Source organism: Gastrolobium bilobum, unplaced genomic scaffold (genome assembly GCF_033153095.1).
Source record: "Gastrolobium bilobum isolate Gb01-03AN ecotype WA unplaced genomic scaffold, APGP_CSIRO_Gbil_v1 utg24252, whole genome shotgun sequence".
NCBI lineage: Eukaryota > Viridiplantae > Streptophyta > Magnoliopsida > Fabales > Fabaceae > Gastrolobium > Gastrolobium bilobum.
The window spans coordinates 37,611-60,536 of record NW_026899728.1 but is presented as its reverse complement, the minus strand read 5'-3'; the positions used below and the strand labels follow the sequence as shown (position 1 = coordinate 60,536).

The 22,926-nt window shown below is 33.0% G+C and overlaps 3 protein-coding genes across 3 annotated transcripts; 2 read left to right on the top strand and 1 right to left on the bottom strand.

The window, feature by feature from the left end:
• Positions 1–1,276: 1,276 nt before the first annotated feature.
• On the bottom strand, positions 1,277–2,233 carry LOC133292959 (guanosine deaminase-like). The gene is made up of 2 exons (XM_061491454.1): positions 1,511–2,233; positions 1,277–1,405 (listed from the first exon to the last, which is right to left on the bottom strand). The coding sequence occupies exons 1-2, from the start codon at positions 2,147–2,149 to the stop codon at positions 1,277–1,279; spliced, it is 768 nt and encodes a 255-aa protein (XP_061347438.1). The 5' UTR covers positions 2,150–2,233.
• A 12,961-nt stretch (positions 2,234–15,194) lies between these two features.
• On the top strand, positions 15,195–17,098 carry LOC133292963 (UDP-glycosyltransferase 83A1-like). The gene is made up of 2 exons (XM_061491459.1): positions 15,195–15,687; positions 16,054–17,098. Exons 1-2 carry the CDS (start codon positions 15,198–15,200, stop codon positions 16,938–16,940), a joined length of 1,377 nt encoding a protein of 458 aa, XP_061347443.1. The 5' UTR covers positions 15,195–15,197; the 3' UTR covers positions 16,941–17,098.
• Positions 17,099–20,257: 3,159 nt separating this feature from the next.
• Positions 20,258–21,997, top strand: LOC133292965 (UDP-glycosyltransferase 83A1-like). The gene is made up of 2 exons (XM_061491461.1): positions 20,258–20,744; positions 21,111–21,997. The coding sequence occupies exons 1-2, from the start codon at positions 20,258–20,260 to the stop codon at positions 21,995–21,997; spliced, it is 1,374 nt and encodes a 457-aa protein (XP_061347445.1).
• Positions 21,998–22,926: the final 929 nt, after the last annotated feature.

Below are 22,926 nucleotides of genomic sequence, written 5' to 3'. Positions count from 1 at the left end.
AGGGGGTGTTTGGTTGAGGGTATATCTTTATTATCCCATGCATTTGGTTGAGGGATTCTTAGAGATCCATGTTTGGTGAAGGTTTTTCAAAAAATTTCCCATCTAACTTATTTCCCTAGCATTTGAAGAGTGTGTGTAAAATGAGAAATATTTCACTATTTAGAATGACAACTTCAATGGTGGTTTTTGTAATTGCATGGGTAAATGGCAAGGGGGACATCATGATAGAGACCAAATACCCCAACTAAAGATCATATATTGACATTCAAAAATTATAAATGGATTAATTTGGTAATTTTAACTCATTTCCCCATCTATATTTTATCTCAAACCAAACATAGATTTTATAAATCTTACCTAATTTGTCCGGTAAAGTTTTTTCTAACCAAACAACTTTTTTTACAGTTTCCTACCAAACTCACTTTCCAACCATTTCCCTATCAATTACATTCCCTAGTATTCAATAATTTTCTCCTCAACCAAACGCCCCCTAAAGGATTTCCATAGGTTAAACCAACACTAACTTCTCATCCACACATATATATATATATATATATATATATATATATGTATGGGCTTATCATTTCTGCAGCTGCCGTAGATAACACTCTCTACAGCTGACACAGAAAAGTGGGCCCCACGGCGTTTAAAAAAAAAACAAGGATCTGGTGTCGTATCCTATGATCCGCACGCGGATCCTGGCTAGCTGTAGGTGCAGCGGCTACAGAAATCATTTTGCCTATATATATATATATATATATATATATATATATATATAGGATCAATTCACACTGGTGTAAGAATAATAAGTCTTACAACAAATCTTAACCATTGATTTCCGTACATCTTACGGTTGATATTTACTGGAAATTAAAAATTAATTAATGAGTGAGACCTAATAAATCTGAATCGTTAGATGCGGAAAATCAATAGTTAAGATTTGGTGTAATACTTATTATTCTTACACCGGTATAAGATGATCTTGTCCCTATATATATATATATATATATATATATATATATATATGAAAAAGATGTTAGGATAGCGGATCCTAATCGGTATCTCATAGTAAAGAACAAGAAAGAAAAGGGAAATTCAGAGAAAAACAATCAAAAATTGAGTTCTTGTATATTCAGGTAGTTTGCACAATGACACCTATCCCTTCATATAAGCCACATATCCTAACAACATTCTAACAAACTAAGACACGTATGCACCATGGCATGACTCACACCAGCACTATAACACCAGCACTACTAACTGACTAATGAATAAACTAGTACACTCCTATGGGCCTAATGGCTATCTGATACCCAACATGGGCTGATACTCCACTACTTGTACTAAAGGCTAATGACAGTAACATCCTCTTGGGCCCATCAAGATATCGTAACATTGCCTTCCCCTAAAAAATGGACCTTGTCCTCAAGGTCCAATGAAAAAATAGAGAGTAGAAATCCTTAAGTATGTCATTGAAAAATGGGAGGAGCATGGATATTAAAGTGGTTACCATGACAGTTCCAAATTCCCTCACAAAATCCTTCATATTCTTGTGATTTATGCTTCCACGATAATTCATAACAGTGAAGTGAGTTTCATACTCAAAAAATAACTTCTGCTGTCCAGAGAATATTGGTTGCTGGCTATCCTGACCCAGAAATAATGTGACAGTAACATCTCCATAGGGTGCATCGGCAATAAAATCATCAAATCCAATTGCTATTGCAGCCTCTGCTTTAGCTCCATAAACCAATCTCTTAATTCTTGAAAGATAAATTGCACCAAAGCACATCGGACAAGGCTCACAAGATGCATAGATTTCACAGTCTGAGAGCTCAATTTGATTTAGCTTTTGACAAGCCTCTCTTATAGCAGTATCCTCAGCATGAGCCGTGGGATCAGTGTTTCTGAAAACCATGTTATGACAGCTTACAACTACTTCATCATTTCGAACAACAACCGCACCAAATGGGCCTCCATCACCACATTCAACTCCTTTATATGCTTCTTCGACCGCTTTTGTTAGGAACTTGTGGTCTTTATCCTGTACAGCTTGTTGGTGACCAGCAAATGCAGAAGCCACAAAAATTGTTCCATCCTTAGCTTCCAACACGTTGAGAGTAGCAGCAGCTGATCCAGGATCCTCCATGATTGTATGAGATGAACAAGAGGATAAAGGTATTCGAGGAACCAGTGGAAAGTTGAAACTCCTGGAGATAGAACATGAGCGGAAAACACCGACACAGAAACAAAGAGAAACAAACAAAACCAAAAAAAACAAAGGAAGCCAAGGAATCGGATAGTGTATGAGGGGATTTCACGGTGTCCTGAATTTCAATAAGGATCATTGAGTATGAGTAGGAAAATGCTATGTCGCCAAGAGCTTGGAAGCTCCTCCAAACTGTTTAAGTTTGTGTCACACTACCAGCTATCGTAACAAAAGACTTCTCATGTTGCATGAGAAGTCTCCTCTCCTACCATTCTCACTTCGATGTCTTGCAAGCCCATATATATATCTCCTTTGTATGTATATTTGGCTTGAGTTGTATGTTTATCAATCTTTTAGTTGATTTAGAGTTTTTTTAAACATAATTAGTAAGAATTTCTCCAAAATGCAAGCACAAGTTAATAATGATGTGTTATCTAAGGCTGAATGGCTTTACTTTTTGTTGTTCGGTTTGTCATAATATCAGCTTGTAATCTGAATTAACTTAAATCCTAAAATCACACATACTCTAGGAGCTAACACTTTTTTGTTCAACAGATTTTTTGGAAATTAGGATTGAAGTTTCTTATTTCAAGGTTTCTTCTGACACTAAATCCCTAGGCAGACTGGTTTAATAGTTAACTTTCAGCGTCATCCTCAAACATTTATTAAAAAGTCTCACTTTCCTTCAATCGTTATTAAGACCAACTTAAGGAATGAGCAGGGTAAAGAACGAAAACTTAACAGCATAAGAAAATTAACAAAAGGAAAAGTTCAAAGAAATTACCAAAATGTTAAATTATAACAATGGACAAATGTAGGAAAAAAGAGAGGATAACTATGTTAAAAGGTTGCAATGAACTGGGTATATCCGACTCCCAGAATTTAAAGTGTTGCCAATCTAAGATCTCCAAAACATAAAGAAACATAGTAAGAATTTCCAAAAATAAAAGGTAAAAAAACAATCTTAACTGAAGTAATCTAAAATGCTAAAAACTGAGCATAAAGCAGAAAAACAATAGCAACTCCAAAAAGCAAATACATTAATGGTTTTAATGTTGTACAGTAATGGTAGATAAGTTAATTATATTCGCTCCCAAAACATCGTCGTTTTGGGTTGAACAAATAAAAAATTGTAATGAAAAAAATTATTATAACCCTAAATAAATTATAATTACAAAAATACCTTGATTTCTGCCTCAAAACGACGTTATTTTGGGCTAAATGTAGATAAATTATTTACATTGACTATAGAAAAAGTAAACCCTACGTTAATATATAATAACTTGATTGACCAAAAAATTAAAATTAAAATTTTTAATTACTTTGCTCTTGGGTCCAGCCCAAAACGACCATTCGAAGAAAGCCCGAAGAGTTAGCTCAACCTCTTCTACTGCATCAGCTTCACATGCAAGTTATCAACTTGGAGTTGAGAAAATGGGACTCTTTTCTCTGTGCCCACCGGTTTCCTCAACTTTGAGCCATTTGAAATTCTTCTTCGGAGCATGATTTTGCAAACTGAGAGAAACCCATTAGGCCAAACTTGGTTGAAATGTCAAATTCCAGGTGGGGATCGAGTTTGTGAGCAACTGAAGCAGATTCATGATTACCCACAAGAGAAATAATTTGAAAGTTCAAAGATTTCCGTAGAAAAACAATTCATACGTTATCATGGTTATGATCTGAGCAACCACACTAACACAGTATCGGATGCGGTGAGTTGTTCAAAAATTTATTAAACAAAATTAACAAGAAATAAAAGAGATTTGTAGTATGTGCCTAAATTCTCGTTTATTAACAAAAAAACAAATTTGTCAGGGGGAAGTAAATAGCCTTTTAGTTCTTCTATATCGTTCCTTCTTTGGATTTGGATGAAATATAGTCAAATCACTATATTGAAGGGATAGGATATTGTTATTACAAAATAATGTTATTATCTAATCTTAATCGTTAATTTTTGTCAATCAACAGTTATCATTATTGGAAATTAATAATTAATTAATTTAAAAATAATAACCGTTAATTGACGGAAATTAATAGTTAAAATATGGTAGTGACTTTGATAATAATAATATCCGATTTCAACTAAGAATAATATTCATTATTCTTGTATTTCTTAACTTTTATTTTAATTTTTTTTTAATATGATGGCTCCGTCGTATTTTTGTGTCTGTAGAATTTGTTGATGTTCTTCATCGCTTGGGTAGAATTCCGGATGTGGAAGAAATCAAGATGACTGTTGCGCAAATGGGATCTTACAAAGCTCCTGGAGTAGACAGTTTACATGCAGCCTTTTTTCAATCCCAGTGGCATCTTATTGGTCCATCGGTGTGCAGTTTCATTAGGGAGGTGTTTGAGGATCCCATGAAAATTAAGGAGGTTAATCAGACTTTGTTGTGTTTGATTCCTAAGCTTGAGGCTCCTGAATCGTTTAAACACTTCAGGCCTATAAGCTTGTGTAATGTCATCTATAAAGTTGTCACCAAAGTAGTTGCCAATCGATTGAAGGACCTTATGCCTAGCATAGTCATGCCCAATCAATGCAGTTTTGTAAAAGGGAGGCATGGCTCTGATAATATCATTGTTGCCCAGGAGATTATTCATTCGATGGGTGCAAAGAAAGGCAAGCAAGGATGGATGGCTGTCAAAATTGACTTGGAGAAAGCTTATGATAGACTAGGATGGGATTTTTTAGAAAATACTCTTCATGATCTTAAGTTTCCAACCAATCTCATTCATCTTATCATGAGCTGTGTTTCGACTTGTTCTATTAACATCCTTTGGAATGGGTCCACCACTAAGGAATTTTATCCTACGAGAGGGATTCGCCAGGGGGATCCTCTTTCTCCATATCTCTTTGTGTTATGTATTGAGAGGCTTGGTCATCTTATTAATGCTGCTATATCCCATGCAGGTTGGAAGCCTATTGTCCTTAAGAGAAATGGCCCCCCTATATCACATCTTTTTTTTGCAGATGATTTGTTAATTTTTGCAGAAGCTTCAACTGAGCAAGCTGGTCTAATTTCGAGAGTCTTAGACTGCTTTTGTAAAGCTTCGGGTCAGAGGGTAAGCAGTAACAAGAGTAAGATCTTTTTTTCTAATAATGTCCATCACAGCCGTGCTCAGGAAATCAGTGATCAGATGGGTTTTGCCTTAACATCTGATTTAGGGCAATACTTGGGTATCCTGTTTCATCACAGAAGAATTGGGAAAAGGTCTTTTAGCTATGTGTTGGATAGAATTAACAGAAGATTAAATTCTTGGAAGCAATCAAATTTATCTCTTGCTGGTAGGGTGACTTAGGCAAAATCAGTGCTTTCTATAATTCCTTTATATCCGATGCAAACTTCCATAATCCCTATAACTACTTGTGATGACATGGAGCGTAAAACTATGAGTTTCATATGGGGAGATACAGTAGATTGTAAGAAGACTCATTTAGTCTCCTGGGATACCTTATGTAGGAAGAAACAGGACGGTGGTCTAGGAATTAGACAATTGAAAGGGATGAACCAAGCTATGATTATGAAAGTGGCTCATGGGTTGATGACTGATACTGAAGCTTTGTGGTGTAAAGTTCTCAAAAATAAATACAAAGTGGGCACCCAGTTGTTCCCAAATGTAAGAGTCTCTAGAACTGGATCGAATCTGTGGAAAGGAGTAGCTCGAGTTTGGCAGCCTGTGGTGGATAATTCTCGAGTTCTTCTTGGTAATGGACAAAACACGTCTTTTTGGAATGATCGTTGGGTTCCTAATTGTACTCCTCTTTCCCAGCTTACGGTGCATCCGATTCCTGAAGATTGTCTTTCATGGACGGTAGCTGGATGTGTAACTAGTCAAGGGAGTTGGAACTGGAATTTATTTCAGCACCTGCTGCCTAGCTCAGTTTTGCAAAAAGTTCAAAACCTTGTGCCTCCTTTCTTACAAGGTGGTCCAGATAGAGTGATTTGGACAGGGACTAGCGACAGTAAGTTTTCAGTGAAGACAGCTTACTCTCTCATTGCACAAACGAAAGTGGTAAATAATGTATTTCCATGGGACAAAATTTGGAAATGGCCTGGTCCTGAGAAGATCCGTTGCTTTCTTTGGCTTTTTGTTAGGGATAAGCTCTTGACTAATGTGAAGCGTGTTCAGAGGCATATGGCTGATTCAAACATGTGTTCCAGATGCTTAGTTTCAGAGGAGAATTCCATACATGCTATTCATGATTGTCATATTTCTAGAGATGTTTGGAAACTTCTTGTTTTGCAGGTAAAGCAAAGGAATTTTTTCTCCCAGCGTTTCAATGATTGGTTGCAGTCAAACCTCGTGGTTGGTGATATGGGAGATAATCAGGAGTGGCCTTTGATTTTTGGTATTGCTTGTTGGTTCATTTGGAATACCAGAAACAAAATGATTTTTGAAGGATCTCAGGCTAATGCTTATAGCATTGTTCGACAGATTTGGTGTTACCATGATTATGTGTTGCAGTCTAGAGTTCTTTTTGTATCTTCTGGTCTTCATCGAAGGAATAAAGAGGAGCGATATATTCGCTGGACCTTTCCTCCAGATGGTTGGATAAAGATCAATGTAGATGGGTCTTGTACAATGGGAGGAATGTGTACTGGGTGTTGAGGTGTTCTTAGGGATGATATTGGGAGTTGGATTGCTGGCTTCTCAAAATACCTTAGTTGGGGTAATTCTCTTACAACAGAACTTTGGGGTTGCCTTCTAGGTCTTCAGATAGCTTGGAGAAGAAATTATCGTAGAGTGTGGTTGGAAGGAGACTCGGTGGTCGCTATTGATTTTATCAACAAAGACTGTAATCAGGAACACCCTCTGGCTACTTTGGTTCATCAGATTCGTTATTACATGCAAAAGGACTGGCTTGTTCATGTTTCCCATGCTTACAGGGAAGGAAATCGTCTTGCAGATGCTCTAGCTGGTCATGCTCATTCCTTTGGTTGGGATTTGCAAGAATTTACAGCTCCTCCAAATTATTGCGAATCCGTTTTGAGGGATGATGTTGTTGGCGTGGCTATGCCCAGATTGTGTCTTTAGTTGTTTTGTTTAATTTTCCTTGTATTTCCAAAAAAAAAAAGAATTTGCTGCAGAGCTTTAAAAAAAAAAAAAAACTATGATGTATGTGCAAACGCGGCACGTGGATGATTAGAGAGTCATCAAATCTTAGATTAAATATCTGTTTGGATTTTTTTTAAGCTAGAACTACTTATATGTATAAGTTAGACCAAATAAATTTTGAAAAAAGCTTTTATTAAAAAAATTTCTTTATTACAATAAAGAAAAAAGCTAAAAGTTAAAAACTCTTAAGAGGAGTTTTTTTAAACTTTTATATGCTTTTCTTGAATTGTGTGTTCTTTTTTAAACAAAAAATTATAAAAATAGAATGAGATAAATTTTTTAAAATATGTGTTTTTACGTAATTTTTAAGTTAAATTTTTTATATAATTCTCAAATAACTTTTAACTTTTTTTATTTTTTTTTATTTTAACTTAGAAGTAATTTTTAATTTAAAAAAGAGGATCAAAACAAAATTATAAGGCGGCGCATCCGAGGTAGGTGTATTTAGGTGTTTGCTTTTTAGCAGAAGAAATGATCAGAAGCCACCGAATGATGTAATGATAACGTGACACTATTACAATATAATAGTGATGTAATGATGTAATGATTATTCTTTTTCATAATTTTTACTACGGATTTTAGGAAAAAAGAAGAATAAAAAATTTATTTTATAAGAAACATTAAAATTTGTTTTAGAGCTTACGTATAGATATTTCAACTTATTCAACCTTTCACGCCTCTATCAGAAATATATATTTTTATTAAAAACCTGTGTATTTGATTATAATACTAGCGGTAGGAGTAAAAATGAATTAGGTCGACCTACGGTCTAACTTATATTAGGTCAGACTTGTCCTATTACAAATTGTAAAATAAAATAAACCTAGACTTTTAAAAAAATCTATTAAGAAAATAGGTCATAGACTTTTTTATAATATCGGACCTATAAGCCTACAAGGCGGCTTATATTATATTATTTATTTTAAATAAAATAAATAAATTATTATTTTAATTATTTTGAATAATAAAATAATATTATTTTAATTATTGAATGTTTAAGAGAATTAAACAGATTAACATGTTTAGGCCAAATATATTATTTTTTAAATATAGGTCAAGCAAACTTATAATCTGAGGTCTGTACAGATTAACAGGCCATGACAGATACAATATTTTTTATACAAACCTAATTTATTTAAATCAAAATCTAACCTAACATAATCAATTTACACCCCTAATTAGCGTCACATCTATAAATAATTAAGCTAAGTCACCGAGCAAAGGCTAACTTTCTGTCAATATCAGCTTCTACATAGTTTATATTTCATTCAAAGCCGGCAAGTTTTACTTTTTTTTTTTTTTTTTTTTTGGAAATAAAGGCAAGTTTTACTTTAGCAATGCGTACCTTCGCTCAGAATTTAGATGTGCCGGAATAACCGAATAAGGGATCTTGTTGCACGATTAAATATACATTATTTTATCGAAGAGGATATTTTGACTACCAAAAATATCCACTACTACCTTACTACCTATCAAATCACCATTAGATCAAAGAGAGAATGTTAAAAAGTTTTTGAAGAGAGAAAAAATGTTAATACAATAATGATTAGATAGGTAATAAAGTGGTAGTAAAAACTTTTGGTAGTCAAAATATCCTTCCTCTATTTTATTTATAAAATTAAAAACTTTAAAATGAAATATAATAATAATAATAATATTCCATAACTAATATATTATTGACTCATATGTGATCCTCATTTATTATAAAGTTCAATAAGGGGGCAATTCAAATATAAATCTGATTTAATCAAAGGAGGATGATATTAATCCTAATACGATATCCTGGTTCAATCTTCATCACTGAGAGCTACAACCAAACTGAGGCCGATCGTTCTACTATCATCAAGTTTTCAACCGGTTCTTGAAGAAATCATTTTACAAGAGAAATTTTACAAGACCTGTACGCTTAACCTAAAACCTAGGATCACTCTCCTTGAACCAAAAAACAAAACTCAATTTTTTACAAGACCGTGATCAACCCTTTGACGACTCTTGACCTAAACTCTAGGATCACTCAAATTGAACCAATCACAGAAGCAGAACAACCTTCCCAAATTCAGAATTACAAAAGAAATCAAAAGAAAAAGATAAAGAAAAGAATATATTGAGCTCACTCTCAAGATATGCAAAAATATAGCCTACTTGGTGTTTAATCCTTGAATCTCACAATTCTGAGGTGTTTCTTTGTAAAAACCTGTTTCTCTCTTTATTCTCCAAAAAGAACTTTGAATGTTATTTATGGACTTTTCCTCAAAATTAAATCCTAAGGAAAAATCTCTAGATTTTTGCACTAGATATTGTATAATAATTTTTAAGAAAGCTTCCAAAATATCATTTTGAAAATAATATAAAATCTTAAAATTAACTTTCTAAAATTAGATAAAATCAAAATCAAATCTTTCAAAAAGGAAATTAATCTCAAATTAACTTTTTCTTTTTCAAATCAAAAACCAAATCTAATCAAATCTTTCAAAAAATCTATTTGGATTAAAAATAAAACTTTTAAATCTTCTTTCAAATCAAATTTCTAAATGCAACCTTGAGAGATATAGCTCAACAAACTCAATTTTTAACATTCCTAAGACTCTAATTAAAATTACAAACAATATACTCTTGAGTCTTTCTTCACTTGGAAACTTTGACTTTGATGTTGACTTTGCACATTTAAATTATTTCTTCATTTTTGCATATTATCTTGATCTTCTAACTTCATTTGGGACTTGTTGTACTGCCTCACTACAACAAAAGAGGTATACAGAGGCGGTTCACAGGTCATTTAACGACGGTTCAAACCGCCTCCAAATGCGTGTTTCGGCTGTTAACCAACCGTCGTTGTTACTACCGTCGAGAGGCAATTCAACGACGGTTTAGCTGAATCGCTGGAATAACCGTCGACTGGGAAAAACACGACGGTTCATAAGGCGGTCATCAGAATCCCAAGGCGGTTGGTAACCGTCGTAAAATAAGAATACCAAGGCGGTTTGTAACCGTCGTTGATTAAGAATTCCAAGGCTGTTAAGGTAACCGTCTTGGAATAAGAATTCCAAGTCTGTTCGGTAAACCGTCGCGGAATTAGAATTCCAAGGCTGCGAGTAAACCGTCGTGGAATAACAATTCAAAGGCGGTTCCTAACAGTCGTGGAATAACAATTCAAATGCCTAATATTTGTAGTGGTACATACGAAGGCGGTTTTTAACCGTCGTGGAATAATAAATAAAATTTAATATATTTATTTTATCAATTCTATAATGAAATAATACATTATTTTTTTGGTAAATAATGAAATATTTACTAATACAAAACGTTGTCAAATAAATATATGAATAATTTATTTTCAAGAATTTAAACACACATATATATATATATATATATATTAGGAATGGCAATATATGTTTAATTACTAAAAATGGAAAATTTGATTAAAAATCAATCTTTTATAATCCAATATAATAATTATATAAATAAATTAAAAATTCAAGGCTTTTCATCCATAATTAAAGTTAGAACAGTAATCACCATTTGCACCAAATTCTAATAATTTAAAACATCAAATGGAAAATGTAATTGTTGGTTAAAGTAGCATTGTCATAACACCAAAAAATCACCCTGACATTGTGATATACACCAAAATACAAAAGTTATCCATCAAAAAGTAATCACCAAAAGCTATACATCAAAAAGTAATCACCAAAAGCTATCCATCAAAATGTAATCACCCTGATATTGTTCTGGAAAACAAAAAAATATATATATAAAAAGGAGAACTATGGAGGAGATGGGTGTCCTTGAAGTTCAGGTCCTTGGGCATTTGGTACATGACTAGCAGAAGAGGATGGCCTGAATCCATTGGGAGAGCCCAAATTTTGAGGCTGCAAAAAAAAAAAAATAGCTCAAATATAAGTCTCAATCATATTGGGTACTAAAAAATAATTTAAAAGCCTTTACTTAAAAAATTGTTTTTGTCCAATTAATAAGTGTCTCGATGAACCATAACTACTAAGATTTATACATTATTATACCAACCAAAACTATTATCCAAAGAAAAACTGTTCAACCTTGTACCACATGGGAAATTTGTAATTATCAAATATGTTATATCAGAAAATATGCAGCAGACATATCACAGTGAAACTATAAGCAGACACAAAACTATAACATATCAAATATGTTATACCCTTTTGTGTATCAAAAGGGCGCATACATAAAGTCACATTCTACCCTTTTTGACCCGTCCACTATAGTAATTATCAAAACTTGCGCATAGTACCTGTTGAGCTTGTTGATGCTTTGTAATTATCAAAAGGGCCTTCTAATTTGCGCATCCATGTTGAGCTTGTTGATGCTTTGTAATTATCAAAACTTCAAATATATAAGTTAAAACCTATGGTTCAACATATAGTACCTGTTGGGTTTTCCTGTCAGCGAAATTCCAGGATCTTAGGGGGGTGTACTGGATTGGGATTTCAAAGGATTTTACTGGATTGTTTTTGGACAAAAAAATTTGTTGGTATTCGATTAGGATTTTAATGGATTGAAAAAAATCATGTGGTATTAGATTAGGATTTTAAAGGACTATTTTAAAATCCGTCCAAATCTGTTGGTATTCAATCGAGATTTTAAATAATGGAATCACAATCTCGTGGTATTCAAAAATCCGACGATTTTAATGAATTTTCTATTGGTGTGGATTTCGTGAGACTTTTTAGTGAAAATTATAAATAAAATGTCTCTCTCACAATCTCACCCCAAACCTTAGGATTTCTTGAGATTCTTCTGTTGCAGTGTTTTCTTCTTCCTTTGGCAGGTTGACTGCTCGAAATTGGGTTCCGACATAGGAGCTTCGTCAAAACTAAAAAAAAAAAGCATATTTTTGAGCGATTTTCATCACAAAACAACCCAGAAACAACAAACTAGCGAGATTTTAATATAATCTATCTCAAAAATAATATATTTTTGAGCTATTTTTGAAAAAATTTGGAAGTTTAAAAAGTGATTTTTCAAGCTATGGTTCGCGGTTTTTCTTGGCACAAAAACGTGTGATTTTTGTATTAAAAACAACATAAAATAGTGAAAAAATAACAAGGAAACTAAAGTCCTCAAATCAATTTTCGTTTTACATCAATGAAGCAATATCAATTTAAAGAAAGATTGAAACTTTCATAATATGAACCTTATATTTCGTAACAATACATTCATGAACGAAATTCCTTCACTATAGGAAACGATTTCAAACAATTTTTGTGTCAATAGATAACTAAAAACTTATTTCTCAAAAGCCCCAAAGGAATTTAAGGTTTCAATGTATCGACTGAAAAAAATTTGAATTTTTTTCTAAACTTTCATATAATTAAACCCAAAATTTCAGATTCAAAATTTTCTTAGAATATTCAATGAAAATATGCATATGATATATGGTTAGAAAACTCTCATCACGTAAAACAAAAATCCCAAGGTTTTCAAGATCAATTGCAAAAAATTTCAAACGAAATTTTGTCATGAACTTTAGGTTCTATATGCAAATTTAGAATTATTTTTATAATTAAAAAAAATTAGGTCTTACAATCATATATGCATAACTTTGATACCAAATGAATTTTCAACCCATTAGATATGTGAAAGTTGTTGTTTAGTAATTTTGAATGTTTGTTAAAAATTATATTATGTTTTACTGATTGAGAAAATTATATTAGGTTTTACTTTTTTTTATTAATTTCATTGCATTTCTTTGTTATTTTTTTATGGGAAATATTATACTTACAACCTATTTTTGTTTACAACCATATTTTAATCGTTGATTTTCGTCAATCAATGGTTATTATTTTCACAAATCAAACTCATTAATTAATATTTAACTTGGAAGTTAACCGTTGATATATGATTATTATTTTCGCAAATCAAACTCAAACTCATTGAGAAAATTATATTAGATTTTATTGATATGTGGAGAGTTGTTGCTTAGTAATTTTTGAGATAATTTTCAACCCGTTATTAACTTTACTTTTTTTTATTAATATCATTGTATTTATTTTTTATTTGTTTTTATTGACTCTTGTAATTTTGAATATTTGCTAAAAATTCATATAGTTTTTTAAAATCTTATAAATCCATATTGTCCTTTCAAATCTTATGAATTCTATTAAAATCCTTTAAAATTCAATCCTATGAAATCTTGATTGTAAAAAAAGTCTTTTAAAAAAGTCTATAAAGTCTCTCCAATTCTAAAATGTCTTTTAAAATCTGTAGAATTTTTTATCTCAAAAAATGTGTGATTCTGGTATAAATAAATAAATAAGGTTTTATTTATGGTATGTATAATTATGTTTGGGTTGCTGGTAGCATATGCTGGTGTGATGGAAAATGTTATGCACATGTTTCGTTCATGATGTGTTCATATGACTGTGTGGTTGGAACTTGAAAATATATATATATATATATATATATATATATATATATATATATATATATATATATATATATATATATAGTGTATATTGGTTTCTCAAATACAGGTTTGGATGTTATTCAGTTAGTTCAATATACAAATATTATATTGTCTGTATCTTATTAAGATGTTGGGTTTTGTTATGATATAGATTCTGTATGATTATGGGATTATATGGTCTATGAGCATAAAGGAACACAAAGAAAAGTTTAAATTGTCACATAGTTTTAAGATAACTATGTTGATAAATTTAGTAGTCTTCCATATTTGTAACTATTAAGTGCGCATCTATATTGTAAGTGTGTCACATCTTGTGTGTATGGAAACGGGGTGTTACAATTATAGTGGTTGCGGTGATGGTGGTGGTAGTTGGTGACGGTGGTAGTGATAGTGATTATAGTGGTGGTGGCGGTGGTTGTGTCGCGATGGTGGTGGTTGGACGCTGATGGTGATGATTGGTGTCAAATAAGATGCAGCCAATAGAGGCGGATGGCCAAAAAATCACCTTGCAATTGTTTTTGAAAATCCATGTTTAAACAATTATTTTCCTAGGAAAGCTAGGAAAATGAAGCAAAACGAGTTTAATGATTTGAGGCAGAGATCGATGACCATTGACTAGTATCTCACTAAATTCAATGAATTGGAAAAGTATGAACAGGAGGAATGCCGCATCGCTTGTAAAGGACTAATGGAAGACTAATGCCTGCTTCTATCTAAAACAAGAAATAGAAAAAAAAAAACTAAACATGTCCTTAAGATTTTATATATATTCTTATGGACCACTTCTATATCTAGAAGAATCGAAGATCATCCTGTGGCAAATCACAAGTGATGAGTTGGCTGTGCAACAAAAAAATAGTTCCAAATTACCTTGTTGAAGACCTTTGAGATCATCCTTTCATCATTTTTTTTTATTTCCAAAAACTGCTTCATACAATGTACATACAATTGTGTAAAATGGGCAAAGCAGGACGCCACTCTGAACGTGCATTTGAGACCAATATTCAACCACATGGAATGAAGCCACCAATCGTACTAAAGGACAAAATCAATTTCGACTAGTATAGCTAGTGTTATTATAGATAAAACTACTAGAGAAAAATATTTCTTGAAATTCCAGAAAGTATCACACTTTATTTTTCGATGTGACAGTAAACAAACACCAATACATGTATAAATAAATAATATTACTAAAGTTTCACCAAACATTAGATCTTATTAAGACTTTTCATCAAAAATTGCTTTATACTTTGCTCCTATATATACTCCTTTGTTTTATGTAATATTTTTATAAAACTCTTTCTTTCTCCATCTATCATTGTTCGTTATATATCCCACCATCCAAATACAACAGCAGTAGAGTTACATTGAGTAGGTTAATATAAAGAGTACTAGAGTCTTTGAATTAACAGAAACACAAAATACAACATGAGCATTCCAAGCGTGCTAGTTTTACCATTTCCAGCTCAAGGACACGTCAATCCCATGATGAACTTCTCACAAAACTTGGTTGAGCGTGGATGCAAAGTCTATTTTGTGAACACAGACTTCAACCATAAGCGAGTGGTGAGTTCCATGGTCAAGCAGCAAAAAAGCCTTGACGAATCACTGTTAAAGTTGGTGTCAATCCCAGATGGTTTAAGATCACCTGAGGATGACAGAAGAGATATTAGCAAGCTATGTGATGCTATGATCAGCACCATGCCTTCTATGCTTGAGAAGCTCATTGAGGAAATTCATTTGAACGGTGAGGATAGAATCAGCTGTATAGTTGCAGATGTGAATATGGGATGGGCTTTGAATGTTGGGAACAAGTTTGGAATCAAAGGAGCACTCTTCTGGCCTGCATCAGCTGCCATGTTTGCCTGTGAATGCAACATCCACACACTTATTGATAATGGGATCATAGATTCTGATGGTAAGTAATAATATCATACTTCACTAACAAGTTTTGTTTGGTTCTATTAATTACTTCACTAACATGTCACTCTGCTTATATTCTGGTTGATCTATTAGATTATAATTTTGGGTTGATAACTTATATGCAAATAGAATAAATTTTAATCACCATTACCCAACATCACTTCGTGCATTTGCTAATAGCTTTATATGTGTATACTGCATATGTTTCATCTAGAAAATATTATTTAGTTAGAATTAGTTACACAGAGTGAGAATTAAATTGAGCAAACATGCATGTAAACTTTTGAACGAATAAATACTTTCCATTTCGTTATTTTTCACAAGTTTTTTACATCTTGTTTTATTTTGTTTCTCACTACAGGAATACCAATCACAGAAAAGACATTTCGGCTATCACCGAACATGCCTGTGATGAACACAAAGACCCTTTTATGGTCGAATCTGGCTGACTCAGTAAATCTTAAGAAAATAATTAACTATTTCACGCACTGCGTAGGAACTACAAATTTGACAGAGTGGTGGCTTTGCAACACCACATATGAACTTGAACCTGGTGCATTATCCTTTGTTCCGAAGCTTCTACCAGTTGGTCCATTGTTGAGAAGTTATGACAATAAAAGTGTAAATGGAAGATCTATTGGACAGTTCTGGGAAGAAGATTTGTCCTGCATGGATTGGCTTGATCAGCAACCTCATCATTCTGTCTTGTATGTTGCCTTTGGTAGTATAACACTTTGGGACCAAAACCAATTCAAAGAACTAGCACTTGGACTAGACCTTACCAATAGACCTTTTCTTTGGGTTGTGCGTCAAGATTCCAATTGTACCACTAAGATAACATACCCCAATGAATTCATAGGTCGTAAAGGTAAGATAGTTTCATGGGCTCCACAACAAAAGGTGCTAAGCCACCCTGCCATAGCTTGTTTTGTTAGCCATTGTGGTTGGAATTCAACCATGGAAGGTTTGTCTAATGGGGTGCCCTTCTTGTGCTGGCCATATTTTTGTGACCAATTCTTTAACAAAAAATACATTTGCGATGAGTTGAAAGTTGGGTTCGGATTTGACTCAGATGAAAATGGATTGGTGTCACGCTTGGAGATAAAAACAAAAGTGGACCAACTTCTTAGTGATGAGAACATAAGATCAAGTTCCCTGATGCTAAAGGAGAAGGTAACATACAACATAGCAGAAGGAAGTCGCTCTTCAGAGAATTTTAACAGGTTTGTCAAGTGGCTGAAAGAATGAGGCTTGGTCATATAGCTTGTTTGTTTTAGCAAATTTAGTTTAATTTGCTAATTCATATTTCCCTAATTGGAACCGTGTCATTTTTATAAAGAAACCGTTGTATGGCATACTCAATAGTTAAATTATGATTAGCTATATGATTTTTTTTACTCAAGTGTAAGGCTTAGACTCAGTCGTTGATTTTCGTCCATCTATTGAATATGATTTATTTAAATTTAAAAATTATTTAATTAGTATAACTCAATAAATAACAAATGTTAGATACACTAAAATCAACCGTTAAGTTGGGGAGTAACACCTCTAAATCTTACATCGAAATTAAAAGATTCTTATATATATATATATATATATATATATATATATATATATATATATATATATATATATATAAGGTAGGATCCTTTGACACCGGTGTCAAATTTCAATTTTGACACCTCATCTCAGAGCCGTTAGATAAAAAAAAAAAATGGTGTCACATGCTTGCAAATCAGAGTCGACACCTCATCTCAAAGCCGTTAGATAAAAAAAAATCAATGGTGTCACATGCTTGCAAATCAGAGTCATTGATTTTTTGTAATCTAACGGTTCTGAGATGAGGTGTCAAAATTGAAATTTGACACCTCATCTGAGAGTCGTTAGATAAAAAAAGATCAACGACTCTGATTCGTAAGCATGTGATATCATTGATCTTTTTTTATCTATGTGAAGCAAATACATAGGGGTATAACCCTGTAAAATCTTAGATCCATAGGGTGAGTATATCAATACCAGTTTTGGTTTAAAGGTGATGTTACAATTTCAAAAGATCAGTTTCGTCAGTTACCTTGCGAGTTTAATAACTCCGACTATACTTAACCAAATGGTTAACGTTATACCTTTCTGGAAAGTCCCAGATATCTAGTTTATCATAACAAAAAGATTAGAGTTACTGGTTAAGTGTATTGTCTCAGTTTAGAGAACATAACATGGTTCAGCCTAAGTAAGATTCTAAGGTAGGTTTTATGCCATGTTATTTTATGGGGACTTCATAGTGGAGCCTTATACAAGATGTATGACAGGAATAAGCAGTGTTCTATTATTCCGCATTATGTTTCAGTTATAATTACAGTGTCCTCTTGTTAAATACGGAAAGCATTTTAACGGGAAAACTTCCAACATTTAAAAAGAAAAAGTTTAGTTATATTTTCAATTCAACCGTTGTGATTGTAACTGCGCTTAATATCATATGAAATGTTAACAAACCAGTGTACAACAGGGTGTTACAACTGGCAGCGCCAGTTTATGACATATTCAAAATTAATTTCTGTGCTATTGACTATTGAGCAAAATAACGAGCTTCTTTTAAAAAAACACGATCTTAGACCAGCAGGTTTCAAAGTTATGCCCGAAGCATATGCTAATTATGGTTCAAAAGGGGTGCGTTCTAGAAAGCCTAACCTTGGCCTCAAACATGGTAAAGGAAAAATGCCAAGGAGGTTAGAAAACGAAAGGAAGATGACTAATGATAATATATGTCATCGTTGTGGCATAACTGGATCCTGATAGTGTACTTATTGTTCACAAAGACATTTTGTTAATCTGTATCAAGCATCCTTAAAAGATAAGGACAAGTGCGGTGAATCTTATGTTATTAAGATCATTCCTACTTCCATGACCACTATTGAGGCCAATAGTATCTCTTTTTTTGTCAGGTTCATTTTGCTCCTGGAGTACCAAATACATCCTTGTATGTAGTGGATTTTTTTGAGGACCTTGATCGAGTACTTCATATTTCTTTGATGAGGCATCGGAATGAAAAATTAAGATTAAGTTTTGATTTTGGAGTAGCCAATACATCCTTCACAATGTTTGTAGATGAACTGTTGTTAGGAGAAGTCATCATGATTCATTTTATTCTTCAATTTTTTTATATATATATTCATCAATTCATCGATTATTAGCATCAAATAAACCAATGGTTATCTGGTTATTCTTCCATTTCTACGTTGCTCATATTCATTTTGACAGTTCTTGATTGAGTTGTGGTTCCTTTAGTGCTCATATTACATACTGCCTCTTTATTGTTTTCATATTCATATTTCATAGTTTTCATATTCATATCGTTGTCTTTTAGTTTGTCCATGTTATATACATAATGGCCGTTTTCCTGATTTGATTAAATTTAAGTTTTTTATGCTCCAAACCGCTAACCAATAATAGCAGCAGGAACGGAAAGTGCTAACATAGTGTGGAAAAGTGGCACGTAGTAATAAATTGGCGTTGAATGAGTAGAATGGGATTTAGATTTTCTTGTGTTATTTGATAAATAAAAGTAATAATAGTAGTATTTATTATTATTTAAAATATTTTTTTATTTAATTTTTATTTTTAGAATTAGAAAAGAAATAGTGAAAATAAATTTTATTATTTTTTTCATATTCTTTAAAACAAGAAATAAAATTAAAAAAAAAAAAAAAAAAACTAAACATGTCCTGAAGATTTTATATATATTGTTAGGGATTTGCATTTATCATTTAATATGACACAAGAAAATTTCCTACACACACAATATTTTGTGGAGCTCACACTTTTTGAAGCAAACAAAAAACTACGGCATGTGAAACGAATCTCTATGACATTACACAATTACTTTTCCTACAACATAACTCTTATAAAACTCATATTGTTATGGACCACTTCTATCTAGAGGAATCTTAGATCATCCTGTTGCAAATCACAATTGATGAGTTGGCTGCGCAACAAAAAAAGAGTTCCAAATATCCTTGTTGGAGTCCTTTGAGATCATCCTTTCATCATTTTTTTTGTTTCCAAAAACTGCTTCATTCATAAACTACCCAATACCAATGTACATACAATTGTGTAAAATGGACAGCAGGATGCCCCTCTGAACGTGCATTTGAGACAAATATTCAATCACATGGAATGAAGCCACCAATCGTACTAAAGGACAAAATCAATTTCGACTAGTATAGCTAGTGTTATTATATATAAAACTACTAGAGAAAAATATTTCTTGAAATTCCAGAAAGTATCACACTTTACTTTTTGATGTGACGGTAAACTAACACCAATGCATGTATAAATAAATAATATTACTAAAGTTTCACGAAACATTAAGATCTTATTAAGATTTTTCATCAATAATTGCTTTATACTTGTTCCTACTCCTTTGTTTTATGTAATATTTTATAAAAAACTTTCTTTCTCCATCTATCATTGTTCATTATATATCCCACTATCCAAATACAACATGAGTAGAGTTACATTGAGCAGGACTAATATAGAGAGTAGAGTATCTGAATCAACAGAAATACAACATGAGCATTTCAAGTGTGCTAGTTTTACCATATCCAGCTCAAGGGCATGTCTATCCCATGATGAACTTCTCACAAAAGTTGGTTGAGCATGGTTGCAAAGTCTATTTTGTGAACACAGACTTCAACCATAAGCGAGTTGTGAGTTCCATGGTTGAGCAACAAAAAAGCCTTGATGAGTCACTGTTGAAGTTGGTGTCAATCCCAGATGGTTTAAGACCTGAAGATGACAGAACAGATTTTGCCAAGTTATTTGAGGCTATAGAAAGCACCATGCCTTCTATGCTTCAAAAGAAAATAGAAGAAATTCATTTGAATGGTGAGGATAGAATCAGTTGCATAGTTGCTGATGTGAATATGGGATGGGCTTTGAATGTTGGGAACAAGTTGGGAATCAAAGGAGCACTCTTCTGGCCTGCATCAGCTGCCATGTTTGCCTTTCAATGCAACATCCCCACACTTATTGATAATGGGATCATAGATTCTGATGGTATGTAATAATATCATACTTCACTAACCAGTTTTGTTTGCTTCTATTAATTAATTCACTAACAAATCACTCTGCTCATATTCTGGTTGATCTATTAGATTATAATTTGGGTTGATAACTAATATGCTAATAGAATTAATTTTAATCACCATTACCCAACATCACTTCGTGCATTTGCTTGTAGCTTTATATGTGTGTATACTGCATATGTTTCATCTAGAAAATATTATTTAGTTAGAATCAGTTACACAGAGTGAGAATTAAACTGAGCAAACATGCATGTAAACTTTCGAACGAATAAATAGTTTCTATTATTTTATTTTTCACTTTATTTTACAGCTTGTTTTATTTTGTTTCTCACTGCAGGAATACCAATCACTAAACAGACATTTCGGCTATCACCAAATATGCCTGTGATGGACACAGAGACCCTTTTATGGTCGAATTTGGCTGACTCAGTAAATCTTAAGAAAATAATTAACTGTTTGGAGCACTGTGCAGGAACTACAAAATTGACAGAGTGGTGGCTTTGCAACACCACATATGAACTTGAACCTGGTGCATTATCCTTTGTTCCAAAGCTCCTACCAGTTGGTCCATTGTTGAGTAGTTATGACAATAAAAGTGTAAATGGAAGATCAATTGGACAGTTCTGGGAAGAAGATTTGTCCTGCATGGATTGGCTTGATCAGCAACCTCATCATTCTGTCTTGTATGTTGCCTTTGGTAGTATAACACTTTGGGATCAAAACCAATTCAAAGAACTAGCACTTGGACTAGACCTTACAAATAGACCTTTTCTTTGGGTTGTGCGTCAAGATTCCAATTGTACCAATAAGATAACATACCCCAATGAGTTCATAGGTAGTAAAGGCAAGATAGTTTCATGGGCTCCACAACAAAAGGTGCTAAGCCACCCTGCCATAGCTTGTTTTGTTAGCCATTGTGGTTGGAATTCAACCATTGAAGGTTTTTCTAATGGGGTGCCCTTCTTGTGCTGGCCATATTTTTGTGACCAATTTTTTAACAAAAAATACATTTGTGATGAGTTGAAAGTTGGACTTGGATTTGACTCAGATGAAAATGGATTGGTGTCACGCTTGGAGATAAAAACAAAAGTGGACCAACTCCTTAGTGATGAGAACATAAGATCAAAGTCTCTAGAGCTAAAGGAGAAGGTAACATGCAACATAGCAGAAAGAAGTCGCTCTTCAGAGAGTTTTAACAGGTTTGTCAAGTGGCTGAAAGAATGAGGCTTGGTCATATAGCTCGTTTGTTTTTGCAAATTCAGTTTAATTTGCAAATTATGTCCACTTCCTGATTTGAATTTTCATATTTCCCAAGTGGAACCGTGTCATTTTTATAAAGAAATCGTTGTATGGCATACTCTTTTTTAAATAGTTAAATTATCATTAGCTATGATATTTTTTTCTCTGTGCTTTTTTTTTTTTTAAATATTTCAATCGGTTGATCGCTTCGCGACTAGTTCGATTCGAAGAGAGTTTAGGATTAAGGTTTTAAACTCCTCTCAAGGGTGGTACTGAGAAAGATCGAACACATATTCTCATCTCTACTTGCTCAGTTCCCATGCACCAACTGATCTATCATAATTTGGTTAGCTATGATACGAGTATGGATGAAAATGAAACTATAATATTTTGCATATATATATATATATATATATATATATATATATATATATATATATATATATAGGGTTTATGATCATTTGACACCGGTGTCAAGTTTGAACTTTGACACCTCATTTGAGAGCCGTTAGATCAAAAAAAAATCAATGGTGTCATATGCTTACAAATCAGAGTCGTTGATCTATTTTGATCTAACGGCTCTTAGATGAGGTGTCAAACTTCAAATTTGACACCGGTGTAAAAAGATCCTGCCATATATATATATATATATATTTATATAATTTTGGGTAGTCAAAGTCCTTATTCAGTGGCAAACCATTTGCATCAACAGTGTTCCGGGGTCCCATTAACTCCACAAGATATTCCCTGGCCTCCATTGACTCCACAGGGTAACAAACACATAGAGATCTCTCATGTCAATATCAACAACAAAAAAACACATATCCATCTTTTGGGCCTCTTTGCCTTGGACTAATGGTCTGTTTTCGTGTTTGAGTCTAAAACTTGTATTTAGAAACAAATGAGATATTTTA

Excerpts from the sequence above, each read along its gene's own strand:
- LOC133292959 (XM_061491454.1), bottom strand. The coding sequence starts at position 2,149 with ATGGAGGATCCTGGATCAGCTGCTGCTACTCTCAACGTGTTGGAAGCT. Across the intron at positions 1,406-1,510 it reads GGGAATTTGGAACTGTCATG|GGGAAGGCAATGTTACGATA; the intron begins GTAACCACTTTA and ends TCCATTTTTTAG.
- LOC133292963 (XM_061491459.1), top strand. The coding sequence starts at position 15,198 with ATGAGCATTCCAAGCGTGCTAGTTTTACCATTTCCAGCTCAAGGACAC. Across the intron at positions 15,688-16,053 it reads TGGGATCATAGATTCTGATG|GAATACCAATCACAGAAAAG; the intron begins GTAAGTAATAAT and ends TTCTCACTACAG.
- LOC133292965 (XM_061491461.1), top strand. The coding sequence starts at position 20,258 with ATGAGCATTTCAAGTGTGCTAGTTTTACCATATCCAGCTCAAGGGCAT. Across the intron at positions 20,745-21,110 it reads TGGGATCATAGATTCTGATG|GAATACCAATCACTAAACAG; the intron begins GTATGTAATAAT and ends TTCTCACTGCAG.